This window comes from Cynocephalus volans, chromosome 16 (genome assembly GCF_027409185.1).
Source record: "Cynocephalus volans isolate mCynVol1 chromosome 16, mCynVol1.pri, whole genome shotgun sequence".
Lineage (NCBI taxonomy): Eukaryota > Metazoa > Chordata > Mammalia > Dermoptera > Cynocephalidae > Cynocephalus > Cynocephalus volans.
In genome coordinates, this window is record NC_084475.1 from 69,189,112 (window position 1) to 69,211,531 (window position 22,420).

Consider the following 22,420-nt stretch of genomic DNA (forward strand, 5'->3'; position numbering starts at 1 on the left):
GCCTTCTGATACTGGTTATTCTTACTCAGCATAATGCCATGTTGTGGCAACTATCAATAGTTTGTTCCTTTTTATTTTTTTATTTTTATTTTTTTTTTATTTTAAAAGATGACCGGTAAGGGGATCTTAACCCCTGATTTGGTGTTGTCAGCACCACGCTCTCCAAGTGAGTAAACCGGCCATCCCTATATAGGGATCCGAACCTGTGGCCTCGGTGTTATCAGCACCACACTCTCCCAAGTGAGCCACAGGCCAGCCCTGTTTGTTCCTTTTTATTGCTGAGTGGTATTCCATTGCTTGGATGTACCAGAGCTTGTTTATGCATTTATCCATTGAAGGATATTTGGGCTTCCAATTTTGGGTGATGATGAATAAATACACCTGCTATGAACATTTTTTTTATTTGCGCATAAATTTTTATCTCTGTAGGGTAAATACCTAGGAGTGAGATTTCTGGGTGATATGTAAATATATGTTAAACTTTATAAAAAACTATTAAACTATTTTCCAGTAACTGTACCATCCATTTTACATTACCACCAGCAATGGATGAGAATTACAGTTGCTATACATTCTAGCTAGCACTTGGTATTATCAGCTTTTTTTTTTTTTGAGCCATTCTGATTGATGTGTAGTGGTACCTTATTGTGGCTTTAATTAGTATTTCCCTAATCGCTAATAATATTGAACATCTTTTTGTGCGCTTATTTGCCATTCATATATCCTCTTTGGTAGAGTATCTCAAATCTTTAGCCCATTTAAAAAAAAAATTGGGTTGTTTTCTTAGTATTGACTTTTATGTTTTTTATACATTCTGGAAAGTTGTTTGTCAGATATGTGATTTGCAAATACTTTCTCCTAGTCTGTAGCTTGTCTTTTTATTTTCTTAACAATGTCTTTCATAGACCAAAGTTTTAAATTTTGGTAAAATTCAATTTATCAATTTTTCTTTATGGATCAAACTTTCGGTATCATAGCTAACAGCTTGCTCACTGCCTAACTCCAACGTCATGAAGATTTTTCCTATATCCCAAATAAGTTTTTATTTTTGTATTTCACATGATCCATTTTTAGTTAATTTTTGTATAAGGTGGGAGGTTTTAGGTTAGGGCTTTTTTCTTGCATATGGATGTCCAGTTGTTCCAACAGTATTTGTTGAAAAGAACTACTTTTCTTCACTGAATTGTTAAAAGATACATTTTTTACGTGAATTGGTGTAATATGAGTATAGTTTAATTGTTAAAAGAATGGGTTGAAGCCAATCTGCCTAAATTTGAATCTCATTTCTACCACTAATCAGCTGTATGACAGTGACCAAGTACTTAACCTCTCTTTGCCTTAGTCTCCTTTTCTGTAAAATGGGGGTAGTCATAGTACCTACTCTATGAGGATTAACTGAGTTATTCCGTGTAACATACTTAGAGTAGTGTCTGATATATATGAGCAATGAGTGATAAATTATGGTTAGCTTTTATGTAACTATGATTATTACAGGCATTGTACACATGTCCTGTAACAATGTTTACCAATTACATTTCCCGTCAACAATGTAGATATTCCCATTATCAGTCAGCACTAGATATTATGACCCTTTCTATTCTTTTTCAATTTGATAGGCAAATAATGAAATGTCCTCTTAGTTTGTATTTTGTAGTCAAGTTAAACATCTTTTCATATGTTTATTAGTGTATCAGTTAGTTTTGCTAGGTAACAAGCCATCCTAAAACATGGTAAAACAGCAAACATTTATTAAGTCTCGGGATTCTGTAGGTCAGCTGGAACACTCTTTAGTCTAGGCTGGATTGGCTGATCTCTGTGGTCAGCTGGTAGCTTGGCTGGACTTGATGGTCTGGCATGGTTCGCTTGCATATTTGGCAGTAGGCATATTGCACCTCAGCTGGAGTGGCGTGTGTTTACTCCATGTGGTCTCTCATCCTCCACTAGGTTGGTCTGGGCTTCTCATGGTGGTCTCAGGCTTCCATAGAGTAACGGGAAAGTGCAAGCCAAGGGAGCACTTTTCAAGCCTCTGTTTATGTCACATTTGCTAATGCTCTTCTGATCAAGGAATCTGCCATGGCCAAGCCTAGATTCAAGGGGTAGAGAAATAGACTCCACATCTTGATGAAAAGAAATGCAAATATTGTGGCCATTTTTTTTTTTTTTTGCAATCTACTTAAATTTGCTATTTGTATGTCTTCTGTGAATTGTCAATGATTTATTGATTTATAGAATTTCTTTATATATTATACATATTAACTCTAAGTTTTACATGTAAAAATATTTTTCCCACTTGGTCATTTAATTTATTTGTGTAATTCTTGCTTTATAAAAGTTTTTGGATTTTGCTGTAGTCAAATCTATCACTATTTTCTTTTATGGTTTTGAGTATATGGTTTTAGATGACCAGAAACTTCTTGAAGGCAGAAATCATACTTTATTCTTCTCTTCACCCATAGCATGCATCCACAGAGCCCAGCCCATAGTACTTATTAAGTAAACGTTTATTGAATGAATTTATTCACTGAAGACCAGTCTCATTTATTTAACCATTTGTTCATCCATCAGTATGTGGCACATACCTATTATGTATGTAGGCCAAGCATTGTGCTAATTGTTAAAGATGCAATGTAGACAAAATAGACTTCTATCTTGGTGTTTAGAATGAAGTGTAGTGGGTAGTAATGTAACTTAATGCCAGTGAGACAAGTTCAAATTCCATCTTTCTACTGTGTGACCTTGGGCATATTACTCAACATCTCTGAGTTTGTTTGGTTTTTTTAAACCTATAAAATGGAATATAAATGTCTTTCTTCAATATTGTGAGAATTCATGGACAATGTTTGTAAAATACACAGCATAGTGCCTATTATATAGTATATAATAAAAAATGTTACCTTCCTTCTCTGCATGGTATAATTTTAGGCCTGCTAGGAAGGCTAGCTTTCTTTATCAGTCTCCTCTTAGCAACTGTCATAATCCTGAACTTCTTCTATTGCAGACTTTTTTTTTGTTTGCTCCTCCAGTAGTTCTCAGTGGGTTGATACTTTGAGTGATTCTTGGTTTTGTGCAAGTAAATCAATCAAATTGCCTTCTCTCTTGGGAGCTGGAGAACAGGGCACTGAAGAGTTAAGGAGTTTCGTTTAATGCTGTCTTGAAGGATAGAGATGTTTGGTTGTGGGTATAGATGTGCACCTCTTTGGGCAGCATAAGGGTAGAAGGGAACTTGGCAGTGACTGAATCAGAAGAAGAGCCCAGAAAGAGAATGTGGCCTGACTCCAAAGAAGATTCCTCCCACACCAGGCACATTTTCTGGTGCTGGATGAACATGGTCCAATTAGAGAGTAACCCCCTCGGGGCAAAGTAAAGAGAAAAGATTATAAGGCAGCATTGTCAGGCTTGGGGGTATCTGTGAAGCAGGCAAAACTCATCTCTGGGTATTCCCAGTCCCTCTGCCCTTCCCAGCTTTTTGGCTGCCTCTCCTTGATGTCTTTCCTCCCTTGCCTCAGGTTCTATCAAGCTCCAGGGTTCACGAGGTCATCTGCCAGATTTTTAAACATTCCCAATTCCCTCACACTAGTGGTTTGGACATTTATACTGCTACCCGGTTGACAGAAAGGACCCTGGAGAGAACTCAGCACTCAAGGGCTGGCTTTACCACTCCCTTTGCATGACCACTGACCAGGCTCTTCTCTATAGGCCTCAGATTGCCCTTTATAAAGTGTGAGCCTCGCACCAGGAAATCTCTAAATTCCCTTCCAGTTAAAACGATCCTTGATTTGATGGTACCATGCTGCTTCCAGCCCTGCCGCCTCACAGAATGGAGTTTGCATGTAAATAGACACATGTGCTGGCTGTTCAATAAAGTCTCACTGTGTGGACACTCTGCCTATTCCCTGGAAATAATGTTTCCCGCCAGCTGACCAATCCTAATTCTAACTAAAGCATATGATATTTGGTCTGGATGGAAAATTTCTCACATTTGAAGATAGGGAGCGGATGTCATTCCCCCCAGCAGACAGACAAGGGCCTTATTTGGCTAGGAAGCAGGGATGGGAAGTGGGCATATGCCCTTTGGGAAACCAACCTGGCTCAACGTGTGGATGAGAGCAGTCTGTCATAGCCCAATCATATCCAGGATGCTCTTGTCTAACTCTAAACTCCCAGCTATACAGTAAACAAGTTAGCAACTTCCTTTAGTTATTTCCAGTCTTGTGCATTTTGGTGCAATTTGGGTAATTGCCCAATATCTTCTTGGAAAGAACCTTGAGGATGAAGTTATTGTTCAGACGCTTACTACATACACAAAAGGATTGTGGAGAACAGAAAAAGATTAAAGTGTTGGAAACATGCCTGGAACTGAATTTCTTCAGGGGAGACAAGAAGGCAGAAAAGATACTAAAAATACTTTAACATTCAGTTGACACAGAGAAATGGTGCCAGTAGTTCTTAAGATCCAACAAAAAGAAATTAATAATACCAACTTTAGGATGGATTTAAGAAAGAACATTCAGAACTGAGTCCTATTAAACACTTATTCGTTCTTTAAAATACCCTACTCAGGAGTAACCCTTTTGGGGAAGATTTTTCTCTCTTGCTTTGCCTAGGTAATTCCAACTCTCCTTTAGGCCAAATGCCCACAGCCCCCACCTCCATCTCCATCAAGTCTGATAAAGTTCATCATTATGCTATCCTGTAGCAGCATTTTGTAACGCTCTCTATGGTACCTATCATCATGGCACCGATGCTATGTTTAGTAATGTGATCAGTTTTCCATGCCCATCTCTCATGTTTGCCTGTAAGCTGGGTGAGGGTGAGATAACATCTGTTTTATTCAGTTTACAGGGTCTAGTATAGTACCTAGCACATGGGAGGATTAAATAAATTTGTTTCGTGAATGAATGGATGGACATATAAAAGAGTAAATGAGTGTTTTTAAACTGGAAAGAATTTGCCTTTTCTGGACAGCATAAAAAAAAAAAATAAAATCTAAGTAATTCCACAAAATATCCTGGATGGTTTAGGGATTGTCTTTGCTTTTTTGGCTTATTACCAGGGTCTTGATTCCAGAAATGCTTTTGGCTAAGCGCTTTGCAGTTCATTGCCAATCCCTTGATTTCTGAAATGCTTTTGGCCAAGGTAATGCTGATTGCCACTTCAAATACTTAGAATTTTGAGATATCTACTTCTGTTACATAGGTGACATGACCACGAATACCTTTGAAAAATTTTAATTGTAGCTAATACCAAACTTCCAAGAAGCCACACGCAGTTGTTCTGAAGATGATGTGTTTTTCCAAACATGTATTAGTGTAACTACACCCGACACTACAATTCTGAGGTAATAAGAAGCACAAGGGAATAGACTCACTATGCAATAATTTAACCTGCTTTTTCCTCTTAGCTTGCCAACACTGTGAAGATCTGGGAGCTGGGTTAATCAGAACTTGACTAGCTGCAGCTGTGCTGAGCATGAGTGGGGCAGGGGGAGCAGGCTACTTGGAGCAAGCCTGTTGCGCTGCAGTGGATGTATTTTCAGTGATATGCAATTTAACCTTTCATTTTCTTCATATGCTTTTTTTAAAAAAGGAGTTAAAATTGATGACCATTGGGGTTTTGTTTTAATTAAGCAAAATCATTTTTTTTTTTTCCCAAATGAAATCTTATGTGGAGCCCAAATGTTTAAAAAAAAGATGAAAGTTGAGCAGCTTGGTGAGAGTGTTGGTGTCTGGAACCCATTCTGCCGATTTTCCCACTCTCAGAAACTCCTAGAACTGCTTTTCAGAAAATAAGAAATAACGACTCCTTTAAACACAGTTTGAAAAACACGGCTCTGTCTCTAATTTCTAATTCCATATAGTTCTATCAGTGTTAATTCAGGTCCAAAAATGTTTCTATGACTTTTTTTTTTTTTTTTTCTTTTTTCGTGACCGGCACTCAGCCAGTGAGTGCACCGGCCATTCCTATATAGGATCCGAACCCACGGCCGCTGGGAGCGTTGCCGCGCTCCCAGCGCAGCGCCCTCCCGAGTGCGCCACAGGCTCGGCCCTCTATGACTATTTTTAAAGAAAAATATTTTCATGTCTTAGTTAATGGCTCATTTTTCAAGGTAATATGGAATACTAGAAAATCTAAATGCACAAACAAGAGTTAAGCAACATTTTGAGTTCACAATGAGATTCAGTGAGAAAATGTTACTGTGAAAGATTAGATGCTGTTCAGTATGGCACACAGTAAATACAGTGAGCAAAACGCTTTAGAGCATTGTTATGTTCAGTTGTGATGATCAGTTATCACAATTGAACTTGGCAGATGCCATGCCACAATGGCAAGTGTTTCCTTACAAACAAGGGCACATTTTTATGTAAACATTAAAAAGTGTTTAGGAGATTTTGCTAAGGAAAAATTGTATTAATCCCCAATACATATAAAATGTGAAATTCAATATGCATCCTGCTTATAGCAAACTCTTAGCCTTGATGATAGTGTATAAATAGAACTAATTAATGAATTTGATCAGAGTTCTTCATGCTATGGTTATGATGAAACAGCTCACTACCAGTCCCCATTGAGACATGGGGAGGACAGTGCTGTAATGTAAGAAAAGGTGTTAGGCACGAAGACTGACACTGGTATGAGCCCAGGTAGAATCTGTGTTTTCACAATAATTATTCTCAAGAAAATGTGTCTAATAGCAGACTCCTCGGGTAGCACCAGCCGTGCCTCTGATGGTGGCAGCAGAATTCTTTCAAGAAGCCACAGGCCGCTGTTATACCCATTGTAGTGGGGTCTCTGCTCTGTTCTCTTTGAATGACTATGTTTGGGCATCCTCCTTCATTTTCTTAAATTTTATTTTAGCTCATTTTTTTCCCCAGGATTGTGGGATGACATCACATTCTCTATTTTTAGTCCAAAGAAGAGAGAAAGAGAAAATACATTATTTGGATGTTATCCAGGGAGATTTGGAGTGATATAGGGATAAATGACAAGAGACAAAAAGAGACATATATTTTCATGGCTCTTGATTCCGTTCCAACTTCCCCTTTTTAAGAGAAGGGCAATAACACTTACCTTTTTACATTTACATTTAATTTTTATGTGAAGGTAATATTCAAGTTGTTCCAAAGCCAGTATGCATAAGTACATGGTCAAAACTCTTCCTCCCGTCATTGTCTCCCTACTACCCAGTTCTCCCCTAATAACCCTTGTTCTTAGTTTCTTGTGCCACCTTCTAGAAATTCTTTAGGCGTATACAAACAAATACAAATATAGAATCTTACTTTAAGAAAACTAAGCAGATGATTCTTAAGATTCATCCCAGAAACCTGGTAGGTATTTCTTCTCATATCCAGAGCTCACATATAAGATCCTTCTGATATTTCTGTGTCATCAATGGTGTTACAAAGGACAGGAACTCACTAGCAGAAGAGTGCTTCCTGTAACTGGTACGCTGCATCAGGGTAGCAAAGTGTAGTCAACTTCAGACTCCTGGAGTACACAATTTCCCTTTCCATCACTCAAGGTAAAGGGAGAAAGCTGTGGGGAACAAGAGGTAAAAGATGTCAGATCCATACCTAGAAACAATTTACAGATGAAGTGTACTTGTCTTTTCAAATCAACTGCTCTTTCTATTATTTCCTAAAGTCATTAAATAAACCACGACAAGTGCCAGTGCCATGAGTTCAGAACAGATCCCATGGTTTTGGCAAGTCACTCAACTGGCCCTCGAAATGCGGCTGGGTCAAACCAGAGCTGAAAGAATGACAGTGTTTCCTTCCTCTTGGTGACCCTTTCTGGAACATGCCTGGAGTGAGTGAGTACAGGAGATGAGGTGGTGTTCACTTGGGCTGGGTATGCACGTGGAAGAGGAGGTGTGCACTGGTGTTATTTTTGGAGGCTGTAATTCCACTGATAGGTTCCCCAGCTCATCCTCTCTTACAAAGTTTTTATTGTACTAACCTCTACCCCCTCTCCTGAAATCTTTAAAAAAAATCTTTTTGGCTGCTGGCCAGTACAGAGATTGAACCCTGGACCTTGGTGTTATCAGCACCACACTCTCCCTCTCCTGAAACCTTAAGTTACTGATAAGGCTGGGAATAAGATGGATGCTTGGAGGTTAGTCCTGGAAACACATTCTAAGGAAGATGTTCTCCCTCAATCACATGTATTGAGTTAACATTATAATAAAATGCAACTGTAACTCCTGCTTACATTAAGACTTGACTTTGGAATTCTTCCTAATTAGATAAAGGTGTAACTCCTAGTAAGATCATTCTCAAAACATCACATATAGCAAACATTGGCAAATGCTGTTAAAAACCAATCATGTGAGGACTTTATATCAAGCATGATGCTTGGCACAAGTAAGTACTCAAAGGGCTGGTAAATGAATACCAGTCAACCTCAAATGTTCAGCAACCATTGATCATCTTACTGTGGCACTTTATAAAAACTGTCAGATTTGCGTCTTTCCCTATAAGCTCAGGAGCTATCAAAACAGTCAAATATAGGCAAGGAGGTCAGTTGAGACTCAGGGGAGTGCTTTTATCTTTAACTTCATTATTCTAGAAGCAGGAACCAAGTAAGTGGATAGATATTGATGAGGTAGATCTGGAATAAAAATTTGCCCATCCATCCAACAAATACAAAGTCCTCTATATGTCAAGATTAGGCAATATATTCCTATATAAATTCCTAAATTCCTGTTCCTGACAGCCTTAATCCTCATCTGCATGGAATTTACCCCCTAGAGAAAGAAAGAGTAAATAAAATAATCACGAATTCTGGTAATCTTTATGAAGGAAACAAGCAGGAGGCTGAATGAAAGGATAATGGAACGGGAGTGTGGGGGTATTATAGACAGGCTGGCAGAGAAACCGTCTATGAGAAAGTGGTGTTTAAGCTGAGATCCAAAGGATGAGCAGAAGTCAGCCATGCCAGATTTACCATACGAACCAGCTGTCCCACTGTTGGGAATATACCCAGAGGAATGGAAATCATCAAGTCGAAGGTATACCTGCTCCCCAATGTTCATCGCAGCACTCTTTACAATAGCCAAGAGTTGGAACCAGCCCAAATATCCATCATCGGATGAGTGGATATGGAAAATGTGGTACATCTACACAATGGAATACTACTCAGCTAGAAAAACGAATGAAATACTGCCATTTGCAACAACATGGATGGACCTTGAGAGAATTATATTAAGTGAAACAAGTCAGGCACAGAAAGAGAAATACCACATGTTCTCACTTATTGGTGGGAGCTAAAAATTAATATAAAAATTCACACACACACACACACACACACACACACACACACAAACCCGGGGGGGGGGAGATATAACAACCACAATTACGTGAAGTTGATACAAGCAAACAGAAAGGACATTGTTGGGGGGGAGGGGGGAGGGAGGAGGGAGGGAGGTTTTGGTGATGGGGAGCAATAATCAGCCACAATGTATATCGACAAAATAAGATTAAAAAAAATAAAATTAAAAAAATAATAAATTAAAAAAAAAAAAAAAGTTAGCCATGCCAAGAGAGGGCGAAAGGATTCCAGGCAGAGGAAACAGCATGTACAAAGGCTTTGAGATAGAAAAGGACATGGTGTATCAAAGGAACGAAAAACAATTGAGCCTTTAGATCCCAGCCCTGCCTTCAATAGCTGTGGAGGATTGAACAAGCTACTTAATCTTTTGAGTCTTCATTTCCTTATATTTAAATTTTAGATAATAGTGCACACCTCACAGGGTTAGTGGGAGGATTTAATGCTTATTAAAATGAGATAACACGTAGCTTACTTGAATCACTTTATATCTACAGAAAGATGATGAATCTAGCTGAGTCATAATCCAACGTGCTTGACTTTTCTAGTCTCCTCATCATTTTACGTAGACTTGGGAGTCAACCATCACTGGAGCTAGAGAACATTATATCCCTGGTAGTTCCGTATTTAAAGAGATGAGAGAATAGGCACAGATTCCATTTGCTCATTTGGAAACTTTAGAAATCGAAAGAAGGAAGAGAGGGGAGAAAAGGGAGAAGAGAGAGAGAAACACTGAGAAAGTTAAATGAGAAGATTTTCTTTTTTAAAGATTTTCTTTTTTATCATTTGTAAAATAAATTTATGGAGTAAATTTTAAAGGTCAGGCAGGGTATTGTTTTTACACTTGGGGAGGGGATGAGGTTAGGGACTAGGTGTTCAGGAAACAGGGTAAAGAAATGAAACAGCAGTAACTGAGTACCCAGTACACAGCAGACACGGTGCTTGGCAAGCTGTGTATTTTATGTGATCTTCCCAACAGTCTGAAAGGCAGGTCTCACTGGCCACTTTTTAAAGATGATGCAGCTAAGGCTCAGAGGGAAATGCAGACTTACTTAGTCACCATCTCTCTTTTATCTTGAGGAATTTAACACGGAATTGGGCTATTCTTTGAAAATGGGGGTCTATAGAGTTATTATAAGTGCATGTAGTTGATATATTTCTTTAGAATATTTCATTGTGGCAGTACCACATTAATATCAATTAATTAATGAATAATCATCATTATTCATTATAATGGATAATAAATAATGATAATGCCATTATCATTAATTTATCTCACAAACATTTACTGAATACCCAGCTATGTCTCGGCCACTATAGTGGGTAGAAGTAGAGTGCATGGCTTGTTGGTAGGAATGACAGGGAATCCACTGCAGCCAGGGTGTGCGGTGGGGCAGGGTCTAGGTGATGATGTTCTTGATGCTTTGGTAAAGAGTTTTGGATCTGGTCCACTGGAAGATAGGCACACGATAGCATTTTAGAAAGTTCTCACAACTACTTTTGGACAAGGCTTTGTAAGTACCAGTTTACCCTGTGGGGCCATATTAATAATCTTTGTCACACATTATGCTCCCTCTTTCTTTTAGGAACAGTGGAAGGTGCCATGGACCTGATCCTGATCAATTCCCTACCTCTCGTATCTGATGGGGAAACATCCCTGACCTGCATTGCCTCTGGATGGCACCCCCATGAGCCCATCACCATAGGAAGGGACTTTGAAGCCTTAATGAACCAGCACCAGGATCCACTGGAAGTTACTCAAGATGTGACCAGAGAATGGGCTAAAAAAGTCGTTTGGAAGAGAGAAAAGGCTAGTAAGATCAATGGTGCTTATTTCTGTGAAGGGCGAGTTCGAGGAGAGGCAATAAGAATACGGACCATGAAGATGCGTCAACAAGGTAACATGCCCCCACCTGCCCACTGAGGTATGCACGCACATGTGCGCGTGCACACACACGCACACGCACACAAACACTCCTCTTTTGCTTTGGCAGCTTATTGCTCAGAGGCTGGATATGAGCTACCTGAGTGTAGAGCTTGAGAACCTTGTCTGCCTCTTCACAAGCATTGCTGGCTCTGGTATGTGGAAGATTAGAGCTGAGACCATCCAGTTCAGTGCCCTCTCATGTAACCTCATCACTAGACATCGTGCCCAGTTCATGAGATGAAATAAAATATACTCATATTTTCTATTAAGGGCTCCATGGCACTTATAGAGATATGACTATATTACATGTATGTAATATGAAAATCACAGCAATGAAAACCACCATTCATTGCCAACTCTTGGCTATTTTGAACTTTCTCACTGATTTTTCGTTTAATACTTTATTTGCTTTGCTTGCCCCTAAGTACTCTTCATAGAAGTTAATATTTTCAGGGGAAATTTATGATAAAAATAGAAATTTTAAAAAGGAAACATTTATCAATAACTCAGTTTAATTGGTTACTTGGTCTATCAGTTAAATATTGCCACAGTAATGTGTAACACAACCGCAAACAGCAATGGCATACAACAATGAGTATCACGTGTGAGTCTAAGTCAGCTGGGCTGATTAGGAGGCTCTGTTGACCTTGGAAGGCCTTTCTTGAATGTATGGTGTTGGCTGGCTGTAGGCTTCTTAGGCTGGCCTTGGCTGGGGTGACTTGGCTGTGTCCCAATTCTTGGAAAGGGGCTATGATTTAATTTTAGCAGTCTAGTATCCAGGCCCAGCTCAGAAAATACCAGAATCTTGAAGGAGGATTTTGAGAGCCTCCTCTAAGGGAAGAGTATTACTTCTCACTACCCCTGCACAGCAGTGATGTAATTCAACCTTTCTCCATTGTAAGCTAAATCTTTAGGCCAGTCCACCAACCTGACAGCAGCTGGAGGAGATTGTGTTGCAAACATGGCTTGATGATTATGTTCTACAGCTCCCATGCCTGGACAGGCAGGTAGACTTCTGGTGCTCTTGATGTAATCTGCTGGGAGGAAGGTACAAAATTCCAGCCAAGATGATCTTCCTTGTCCTGTCTGGAATGATCTGTCCCCTCACCCATCAGCCACTTTCCCTGGGCTGATGATACCCAAAATGATGGAGTCCTTTTCAAATTAATATCATCATAACCACAGGGGCTGTGGACTCAGAATTTGTCATCTCATGAGATGATGACATTGCGAGCTCTTTAGGGATTTGATTTTTAATTATAAAGCTGATTCAGATAAGTAACACCTCTGCACATTTCTGATTGGCAGTTTCTTATATAAGAATCTGCAGTTTTTTAGGTAAATGCTTCTTAAACTTGAATGTGCTAATGGATCACCTGTGTGTATTGTTAAACTGCAGACACTGATTCAGTCGGAGGTTGTTAGGAACAGTCCTGAGATTGTGCATTTTGAATAGTTTCCCAGGTGATGAGAATCTGCTGGACCATGGATCATACTTTGAGTAGCACGTGTTTAGAGTCAGCCCCTTGTTGGGGTCCACCTGAAAACATTTCTTTGAATTTGATAATGGTAGTAATTAAGAGAATATGAAGACAGTAAGCTCATTTTAAAGTCAAAAGTGATAAAATCGCTATTCATTACAAATGAAGGAAAGGGTTTTCTTAGTAAAACTATGAAGTTCACCTTTAAACGACACCAGGGCAAGTGGGAAAAGTGCACAACAGAAATTCCCAGGAATGCAGCTCTCCGGCGGGGGAAGAGAGGTTGGACGAAGGGATGTGAGGTGTGCCAAAGCCATCACGGCTGCAAGTCAGCTCTATTATTCTCTACATGTGTCACTTTGGATTTGACTTGTATAAAGGGTAATGTCCTTCTGCTGATGTTTCCACATTCTGCATGATGGTGAGCTGAGATTTGTGCCCCACTGGTTTCGGGGGAATGAAGTGTGATGGGCTACTGAGCCCTTTCTGGGCTGTCCTGAGATTGTCCTTGACACTGTCTAAATAAGAACACGTACAGCATATTGAACTAGAACATCAGGCTAAAAACTAGCTGTAATGATCCCTCTGTACTGAGAGCCTAGGTCACCTCAGGTAAAGGATAGCTTAAATTCAGTTAAATGAGGCAATGGCAGGCTTGCACAGTGAACAACGGTGGAGAGAAAATGGCTCTCAGACTTATACTTACCTGAGTTTTAATTATTTCTCCATGACTCACCAGCTGTGTGGCCTTAGGCCATCAACTTCGATTGGTCTCACTTTTCATCTTCTGTGAAATGGGTATAATACTACCTACAAAATTTAGTTAAGTTTTAAATAAGATGGTATATATGAGGAGCCAGTTCCCATGAGTGCATCCATTTACACGGTAGATGTATCTTTAAAAGCCTGTGTCGTAAGTAGAATGAGGTACCTGACAATGAGAATAATAGCTGTTTGTAAATGGTGGGAGTGGGGTTTGATGCCAAACAATCTGACTTCAGAGCCTGTATTTATAACCACTGCACGACCTTTTGTAGATCCTTCTCACTTAATGTTAACAACTCTTCCTGCTACTGAGCACTTGTTTTATAAAGTACAACGATTCCACTTGAAACCCTAAAAAGCAATTCAGGGCACAGAGTGGAGGTAGGGGAACGGAAGTTAACAAGACATGGGTTTGAGCCTTGCATGGTATGGCCCAGGGCAAGTTACTTAATTGAAATCATAGTTTTTCCACATTTGAAAAATAAATAAATAAATAAAATAAAAACTTTAACATATACATTTGAGAATCAAATGAGGTACTTAAAGATTACCAGCATTATCTGGTTCATAGTAAATGTTCAATAACTATCATTATTATAGTACCTTGGAGTAATAATTTAATGGGACTATTAATTTCCTTATTCAGTTGTAAACATTTTTAATATCATGTATTAACATAATTGTGGAGGTTTATACAAAATTAATAGGTAGCACATTCTTTCCTGTATATTAACAATAACAATACCTCAGGCTGGTGAACTCGCCTGTTCCTCTTGCTAACCATCCAGTGGAGGAAATACAAGCATGGTGCGAGGAAAGTGATATCCACAATGGTGAGTCAGGAAAACCTCCAAAATATGTCTTCAGGCCACTGTCAACTCCCTAGTAAAACATCATGGGAGCTCAGAAATGCCTGCCCGGGGACACGGCAGGATAGGACAGCATCAATATATTCCCGCTTGTTGCTGACTCGTGCATCTGGGGAGGAAGTGGAAAATCCATTTGAGCTGTGCCAAAACACTGCTTAAATTGGCTCACACACCCCAAATAGCCGAACTGTTTTTATCAATGGTATCATCCAAAGCAGTCAACAGAAGTTTGTTCAAACCTCACTGGTGATTTCATTTGGGGGAAAAGAGTTAATAAACAAAGTTTGAAACATTTTTCACATCCAAAGATCTGTTTCAGAACAATCCATCAGAAGAAACAGGTTTTTTTCCTTACTATTTTCATTTGAGAAATTGCTTTACATTAAGAATATCAAACTTCCCAAACACAATTTGTGAAGTTGATAGAAGGGAGCCATTTATGTCTAAATAACACAAATGAACATGTTAACAGCATAAAGAAAATAGAAGAATTTGAAATCAGATCATTTATTCTTTTATTCCACAATTATTCTTGAGTCTCTGTTTTTGCCACATGTTGGGGATTCAATGATGTTAAAATTTCCTGACTACTTATTACATGCCTGACATTCTCCTAGCAACTTTATGTACATAACTATCTAGTCTTTAGCAAATGTACATCTGGAGAGGATTATTAAGATCCCAGGAATAGATGAGCTTTATAGCTATTGTGACTTAGGTGCATTCACTAGCCAGATCTGGAGCTGGGAAGGTGAACTCAGGCCTGACCCCAGTTGCCTGCTCCAACCACCTACTCTGCCTTTCAAGACAGATATGATCCTGCCTTCCTGGAACACTCAGTCTCGTAGGGGAGATACACTCTGGATGGGCTGTAATGAGGAAGTGCAGGGTATTTGGAGCATAGCTATGAGATGAGAGCACGTACCTTGCATTCCAGGGGTTGTGTAAGGCCCCTGGAGACAGCTGAGTGGAGACAGAATGAATGAGTGGGAGCTGGTGAAGCACAAGAGAAGAGGAGTAGAAAAGAAGGGAGGAAACTCACGGCTTGGATGTGAGTGATCACGAGGCCTGTTTGAGGGAATGAATATAGTTCAGAGTGGCTGGAGATGAGAGCTGACAATGTGGGCCTGGAGAATGGTACATCCAGAGAGCTGGTGTTGTGGAACGAATGTGTAGGCCTTGAGTTTGTCTCAACTTTCACACTTATGCACTGTTAGGAGGCCTTGGGTAAAAGACTTAGTTGTCTTTACCTCTCTCTCCCACATCAGTAGACTGGATTTACTGTCTTCACAGGGTTGTTATGAAAGTTGTACAAAATAATAATGGATATAAAACTACATTTTCACCCTTAGTACCTATCTATCATTGAATGTAAAGGAGACAACTGAAATTTAGCTCAATTGTTTTTCACCATGAGAAAAATCTTTGTTTCCGATTTCCACTACCATCTACATTTTTCTCCAGCTTTTCAGAAATAAGTGAATTGTGTTATTAGTTGTGTTCATTAATTAGCCCATCCAAATAATCTTAAGCAAATCATCTTCCAGCCTAGGCCTCAGCAATCTCACTTATAAAATAAGGTGGTTGGACTTTAAAGCCTTTACAAAATATATTACATAATCTTTGAGTGCCGGGAGCCAGTTTCCCTGGTTCAAATTCTGGCTCACCCAATTACTTGCTATGTGATCTTGGATAGGTTACTTAAACTCTCTGTACCTTAATTTTCTCATCTGTGAAATAATAATTGCAGTACCTATCTCATAGGGATATTATGAAAATTAAACTTGTGTAAAATGTTTAGGACAGTGCTTGTTCCATAGTAGGCACTATTAGCCGCTGCTTATTGCTTCTATGATCCAGTGAAGTCACATGCCATCAACATATGTGTACCGAATACAAGCCAGGCTCCTTCCTATGTCATCAGGAAGACTGAGGTAGAACATGAAGATTGTACTTCCCTTATTAGTACTCAGCAGGGAACAATCAGCCTAGAGACATTAATTCAGGAAATAACAGGCTGGACAGCAGAGGAGCTCTGGTGTGACATACCGCTAAGAAAACAGGGAGATTAAAAGGTACAAAGTCTGAAATCATAAAGAGCCATGGGGTGGGGAGGTGGGGAAGGGGAAAGCTACACTGGAGTTGAACCGACTGGGGAATATTGGTTCCTTTTCAGAATATAATACTGAGAGAGAAGTCCCATGGTCAGCTAAACAATCTTCACACAAAGGAGCAGAAAATATAAACAAACCACATAGAAAGGAACAACAGCATTAAATGGTCAGAAAAATTCTCACAGGAGCCCAGAGGCATGTCACAGAGAATGAGGGCTGCACACGCTGGGGTGTCTAAACGAAGCACCGTGTCAGTGTGAGAAGCAGCCCCATAAAGCGCCCCCTCCCCACCAACCAGTTCCCTGCCTTCCCTGAATGTGTGGTCCATTTCGGCGTTGTTGAGAAAGCTGCTAGTCACTCCGTGTTACAAATGTCAGCACAGCAGTGTTGCCATTTATTTGTATTTGGGAAGAACATTAACCTCTTCTAAGCACCTTGGGGCTTAGCTTACATTGTTTAATATTCCTAACAATCTTTGAAGGCGGACAGTATTACTTCTGAATTACAGGTGAGGAAACTGAGATTTGCAGAAGTGAAGTAACTCACTCAAAAAGGTCCAGTAAGTGGCAGAGGGTGGATCAGGCCCAGGACTCTCTGATTCCAGCACTCACAGTACCTTTTGATCTATGCCAGGCTCCCTCTGAGTTTGCCCCAGGTCATTGTCTGCACCAAAAGCATTCACAGGCCTGGCCATGCAGGGGAGTCCTGGCAAGGCCCCATGCCTGGGTGAGCAGGCACAGTCTACTGCCTAGGAAACCAGCAGACAATCCTGAAGCCTGGGTCCTTCTGAGCAGGGTTCAGAGGCATCTTCTGCTCTCACGGGGCAGCTGTCTAATCCAGTGGTGCACACAGCATCTGATCCGTCTTTCTCAAGCCACACATCAGAAATCCGCAGACGAGGTGAGAATGAAGGCGCAGTGACCAGCTGGTTTACCACAAGGTCCTCAAAGGAGCATCTCCCCTCCTCAGGGTGTGGTCCTGAGCTGACGCTCTATAGGAATTCATACCTTTGGGTACAGGGTGTTTTGCTCGTGATTGCTAATTTAAGTGCATTCTGGTCAAAGAATTTGTTTTTCACAGAGATGTACTTTGTGGATTAGGGAGGGAACATGCTTGAAAATAGCATGTATTCAGATAACTGGGCACAGGGTTCCTTGAACATTCAACAGATGTTTAATCACGTTATTCAAGTCATATTTTTCCTTGTAATTCTTAATTTAATCAGTTTCTGAAAGTTTTCACTGTGCTTGTAGATTTGTCAGTTTCTTCCTTTGATTCTGTTAGTTTTGTGTCATAAGTTTTGAAGCTTTGTTGTTAGGTACATGTACAAGTTCAGAATTGAACATTATGTATGAATAAAATCTAACAAGATTTTGTTAGATGGTGGGCAGTTCCTTTTTATCATCATGTGAAGATGTGATGATATCCCTAAAAATTTTTTTTGTCTTTAGAATAAATGCTTTTCTTTATAAATGTTGCAATACCAGCTTCTTATAGTTAGTATTAGTTTAGTATATATTTTTCTATCCCCTTATTCACAGTCTTATGTGTCATTATGTTTCATGTACAGTTCATGAAAAGAGCACGTAGTTATGTATGTATTTTAGAAATAAAATTCTAAAATCTGAGATTTCCCGATCTTAATTAATTCCAAGATCTTCTCTCTCAACATGTATTTGGCATGACCTCTGCCATCTTCTTCTGTTTTCCATGTCATGACTTTTGGCCTTTTTCCCTCATTTTACATCTTTTGTTTACTTCATTCTCTCCTGCCCTCGATGTTAAGGAAAGTTATATGCACTGTTTTTCTTCTTTTAGTGCTGATACTTGCATTTTTAACATTGGCTTAACTTGAAAAGGTCTAAAGTTAACCCCCCATTATTCTGCACAGTGTGGCTCTTTGCAGATTATGGTATAAATTGAAGGGATTTAGAAAATGTTGTGGCTGGAAGACTGTTAGAAGATTTTATTCACATATCTTGTCCAATAAACCAAGGGAGTGAGACAATGTTATATTCCAGGCCTGACACAGAGACGGAAGTTTTCAGTCAATTGGCTTATGATTTGATAAATCAAATACAGGATAACTTCTCTAGTTTTCTTCCAGTACTTTCCAATCCCACAACTATCTCAGTTTGTCCAAATATAATTAAAGCATAGAAGGCAAGATATTGGATTCCATCCTTGTCTTTATTCTTCAATATTCCAATATTTACTCCATTAATGACAAATACAGCATTGTGCTTGTGCCATTCAAGAGATGCTTGGGGCATTCTAAAGCAATTGGAATTATCTGGAGCAACAACAATAATGACACAAAAGGACAAAGGGAAAAGCCACTTGGCAAATGTTCTTTTCTTTTCTACTTTGGGAAACTCATATGCTTTTTCACTTTCAGGAAACTTGCTAGGGATTGGAGAATGATGGCAGATTCATAGTTAATATAGGTTATAGTTAATATCAGGACTTAGTTTGATAATAGGTGCTAATCACAACATCCTCACTTCCCCACCGTTGCACGGAAAAATTGTGCATATGCATATTGTGTGCATATATTCACATTTTTACAGAGGAAGTGGCCATTCCTTTCATCAGATTCTTAAAAGGTATATAACCTTAAGAAAGGTTAAAACCCATTAGCCACCATTGCTTTTCATATCATAAAAACTAGCTGACTCCTAGCAAGTGCCAGCCTCTTCTGAAGCTCAAAATTCAGTTGCTCCTGGAGAAAATGTGTGGCCTCATTTTTGGTATTTGTTTTCTCTCTTCCTTTTAAAAGCTTCCTTCCTGCCAGCTTCTTTAACCGTGACCGTGGACAGAGGAGAAAAAGTGAACATATCTTTCAGAAAGGTGTTGATTAAAGAAGAAGATGCGGTGATTTACAAAAACGGTAAGTACGTGCTTTACTTCCTCTCCAGAACCACGGTGAGAGACATCAGATGGCACATGACATACTGGATCGTTACCCTATTGCAGTCTAAGGCAGGGGTTTGAAGTAAAGCTGACATGATATAGCCCGTCAAATGCTGTCTGTGACAGAAGCCCCCTTAGACAATATGTTTGGTTACTTAATCAAGTAAATTAAAGTAGGGATTCATATATATATGGATTTACAAGTGTACTTCAAAAGGTTCATGGAAAATTGAATTAAAAGATAATGCAGATCTTTCCATGAACTTTTGTAGACCCTTCATGTATACATATGAGTTCATGAATATACATGGTATATGTATATACAATAAAACTCCATCATAATGTGATAAGTGGGGCCCCAAATTCATGTTAAATGTGAGGTATTTGATTGTGAGGTTGTTTCATTGCGAGGCTGTTTCATTGCAAGGTTAAGGAAACGACCACAGTGAATCTGGGAAGCCAATTGCCAGCCGTTCTGGAGGTCCAACTGTATAATCCAAATCTGTCTAGGTCCTAGTTATGGTTTGGCACCACCTGATGGCAGTTGTCTGATCCAGCTAGAATACTGAAGGGGACCATTCTGAATTCTGTGGGTGGCTAGGATAGATTAGAGGGGTGATTCTGGGCATCTCATTGGTTAGTTGACAGGGTTACCTGGCATTTCCCACCCAGCACTGTCTGCCTCCCTGTGTTCACCTCTCCCTGTGGAAAATATGATCTTAGACTACCCCCATCTTCATGGGTTTGGTGGTAGATCTCATAGGCTAACCTGTCTGCTCTATCACCATGCCTTTCTCCACTATTGGGAGAGCATTGAATAGTTCAGTCTTTCCATTTTTCTCCCACATCCATCAGGTCATTGAAAGCTGGGATTAAGTGGAGGGGCTAGACAAGGAAACAGGAATGTTTGGGTGTGACATGTTGTTTTCCACTCTTCTCTCTTACCAGGTTCCTTCATCCATTCTGTGCCCCGGCATGAAGTGCCTGATATTTTAGAAGTATACCTGCCTCATGCTCAGCCCCAGGATGCTGGAGTGTACTCGGCCAGGTACATAGGAGGAAACCTCTTCACCTCGGCCTTCACCAGGCTGATAGTCCGGAGTAAGTGATTGAAAGGCCACCATCTGTGATGGTGCAGTTGCAAGTAACAGCCACTGACTCTGGCTACTTAAGTAAAAACCAGGGATTGGTTGGAAGAATACTAAGAACTCTTAGGAAATTGGTGGAAAAGCTGGCAAAGAAGTTCCAGAAACAATAGACCCTAGGGAAGATCTGCAGCTCAGTGGTAGGGGGTTTGGGTGGGTTCAACTTTCTCTCCAGGATACTGCTATTACCATAACTTAGCTTCAGCAATATTTCCTATACTTACAGATTTTGAATTCCCAGGATAAAGATTCAGATTGTCCTAACATATATCAGATATATACCTGCCTAGACCAATGAGCTATAGACAAGGGTGGAGCCACATACTATATTATAGGCACTAGGAGCTCACATTTGTATAGCAGCGTTATCCTCACAGTGAGGACAGGGAGAACCGCAGCGAGCAGGACAGTCTTCCTGAAGAGCGTGTGCTACAGGGGGATGAGTCGGGTCGCCTGGGTTGGACTAACATGGAGTTATATATGAAGTCTTCTGTAAATCCCACACTTTCCAGATCATTTAACCCTCAAATGTGATTTTTATTTTCAGGTTTGAAAAATCCAGGTTTGATAAATAGTGAAAACTTTTTTTCTCCCCGTTATAACTATCAAATGGATGTAACCATTACTGGTAATTTTTACAGGAAATTGATCTATAGAAAGTAAAAAAATTGCCTTGATTTTCCCCAGCTATGCCAGATATTTGTGATATTAACCATTCAGGGCTTCAGATGTAAATACTTAGGCTGTTCTGTCATTCCCTTAATGATTAGTGTCTCTAATTCATGAAAACTGATTATTTTTCTTTGCATTATGTTCATTCGTTCACCCAACAAAACGTGTTTATCATAACTCTGTGTCAAGCATTGTGTTGGTGTTGAGAATAGAGGATATTAAGATAAATCCTTGTCTCTTGGGTAACTTCCAATCAGAGCAGGTGCATATGTAATTAGATAAATAGATATTCCAATATGACAATAGAAGTATGATAAGTATGGTTCATCTAGTTTATACCCCATGCTAGGCCACCTCTATGAGTATAAAATATAGTAATATATTTTATTGGCAGGACTATTTGAGCTTGAATCAAGAGGAATCTGCCCATGTACCCAGGACCTGTTTCCTCCTGGATGACTACTATGCTTGACTTCTCTCCTATTAAATAGCAGGGCAGGCTTTTTGCAAGACCAATCTTTTAAAAATATATAACTTACGACAATAGCAAAACTGCAATATTTAGCTTCCAATAGCTTGCTTCATAGTTCTCTCTCTGTGAAGTTTCTGTTGACTTGGGAGAAGCAGGGGACACCCTTTTTTATTCTGCTACACAGGATTGTCCAAATGGCAAAGAAGCAATTTGCATTTATTTTATTTAGATAGTTTCTCTCTAGTTTGATATAACATCAGGAGTACCACAAGTACTCAGAATCTGGGATAAAGGGGATACATTTTCTAGGAACATCAGAAACATCAGATATCGATATATAGTTGTTTGAGATAGGAAAAACCAAGGTTTTTTCCTTCTCCCTACTCTCACTCAAGATAACACTTCTGACACTAGACGTGTGAGCTTTTTTCCCCCCACACCAAGCAATTCTCCAGTGAACATCAGCTGAGTGTCCTACAATTTAACCTAATTTGGACTTTATCTACCTGGACATGGCATCAGAGCCTACAGATTAAGGCCCAGCCCCACAAGACTGCCCCTACTTCAGATGCCAGTTGCAAGCTCCAGGTTGTGACCTGTGCTCCTTCTGTGAATTTGCTAGGACAGCTCACAGAGCTCAGGAACAAACATTTACTGGTTTGTTCTAAAGGATATTACAAAGGATTCAGATGAACAGCCAGATGGAAGAGATGTATAAGGCAAGGCATGGGGAAGGGG

At 39.7% G+C, this 22,420-nt stretch overlaps 1 protein-coding gene across 1 annotated transcript in view; it reads left to right on the forward strand.

The window, feature by feature from the left end:
• Positions 1-22,420, forward strand: part of TEK (TEK receptor tyrosine kinase) — a 98,657-nt gene that overhangs the window by 27,575 nt on the left and 48,662 nt on the right. The window contains exons 2-4 of the mRNA XM_063080628.1: positions 10,911-11,222; positions 19,260-19,370; positions 20,342-20,494. Of these exons, the coding sequence (XP_062936698.1) occupies positions 10,911-11,222; positions 19,260-19,370; positions 20,342-20,494 (576 nt within the window). The remainder of the gene's footprint in view (positions 1-10,910; positions 11,223-19,259; positions 19,371-20,341; positions 20,495-22,420) is intronic.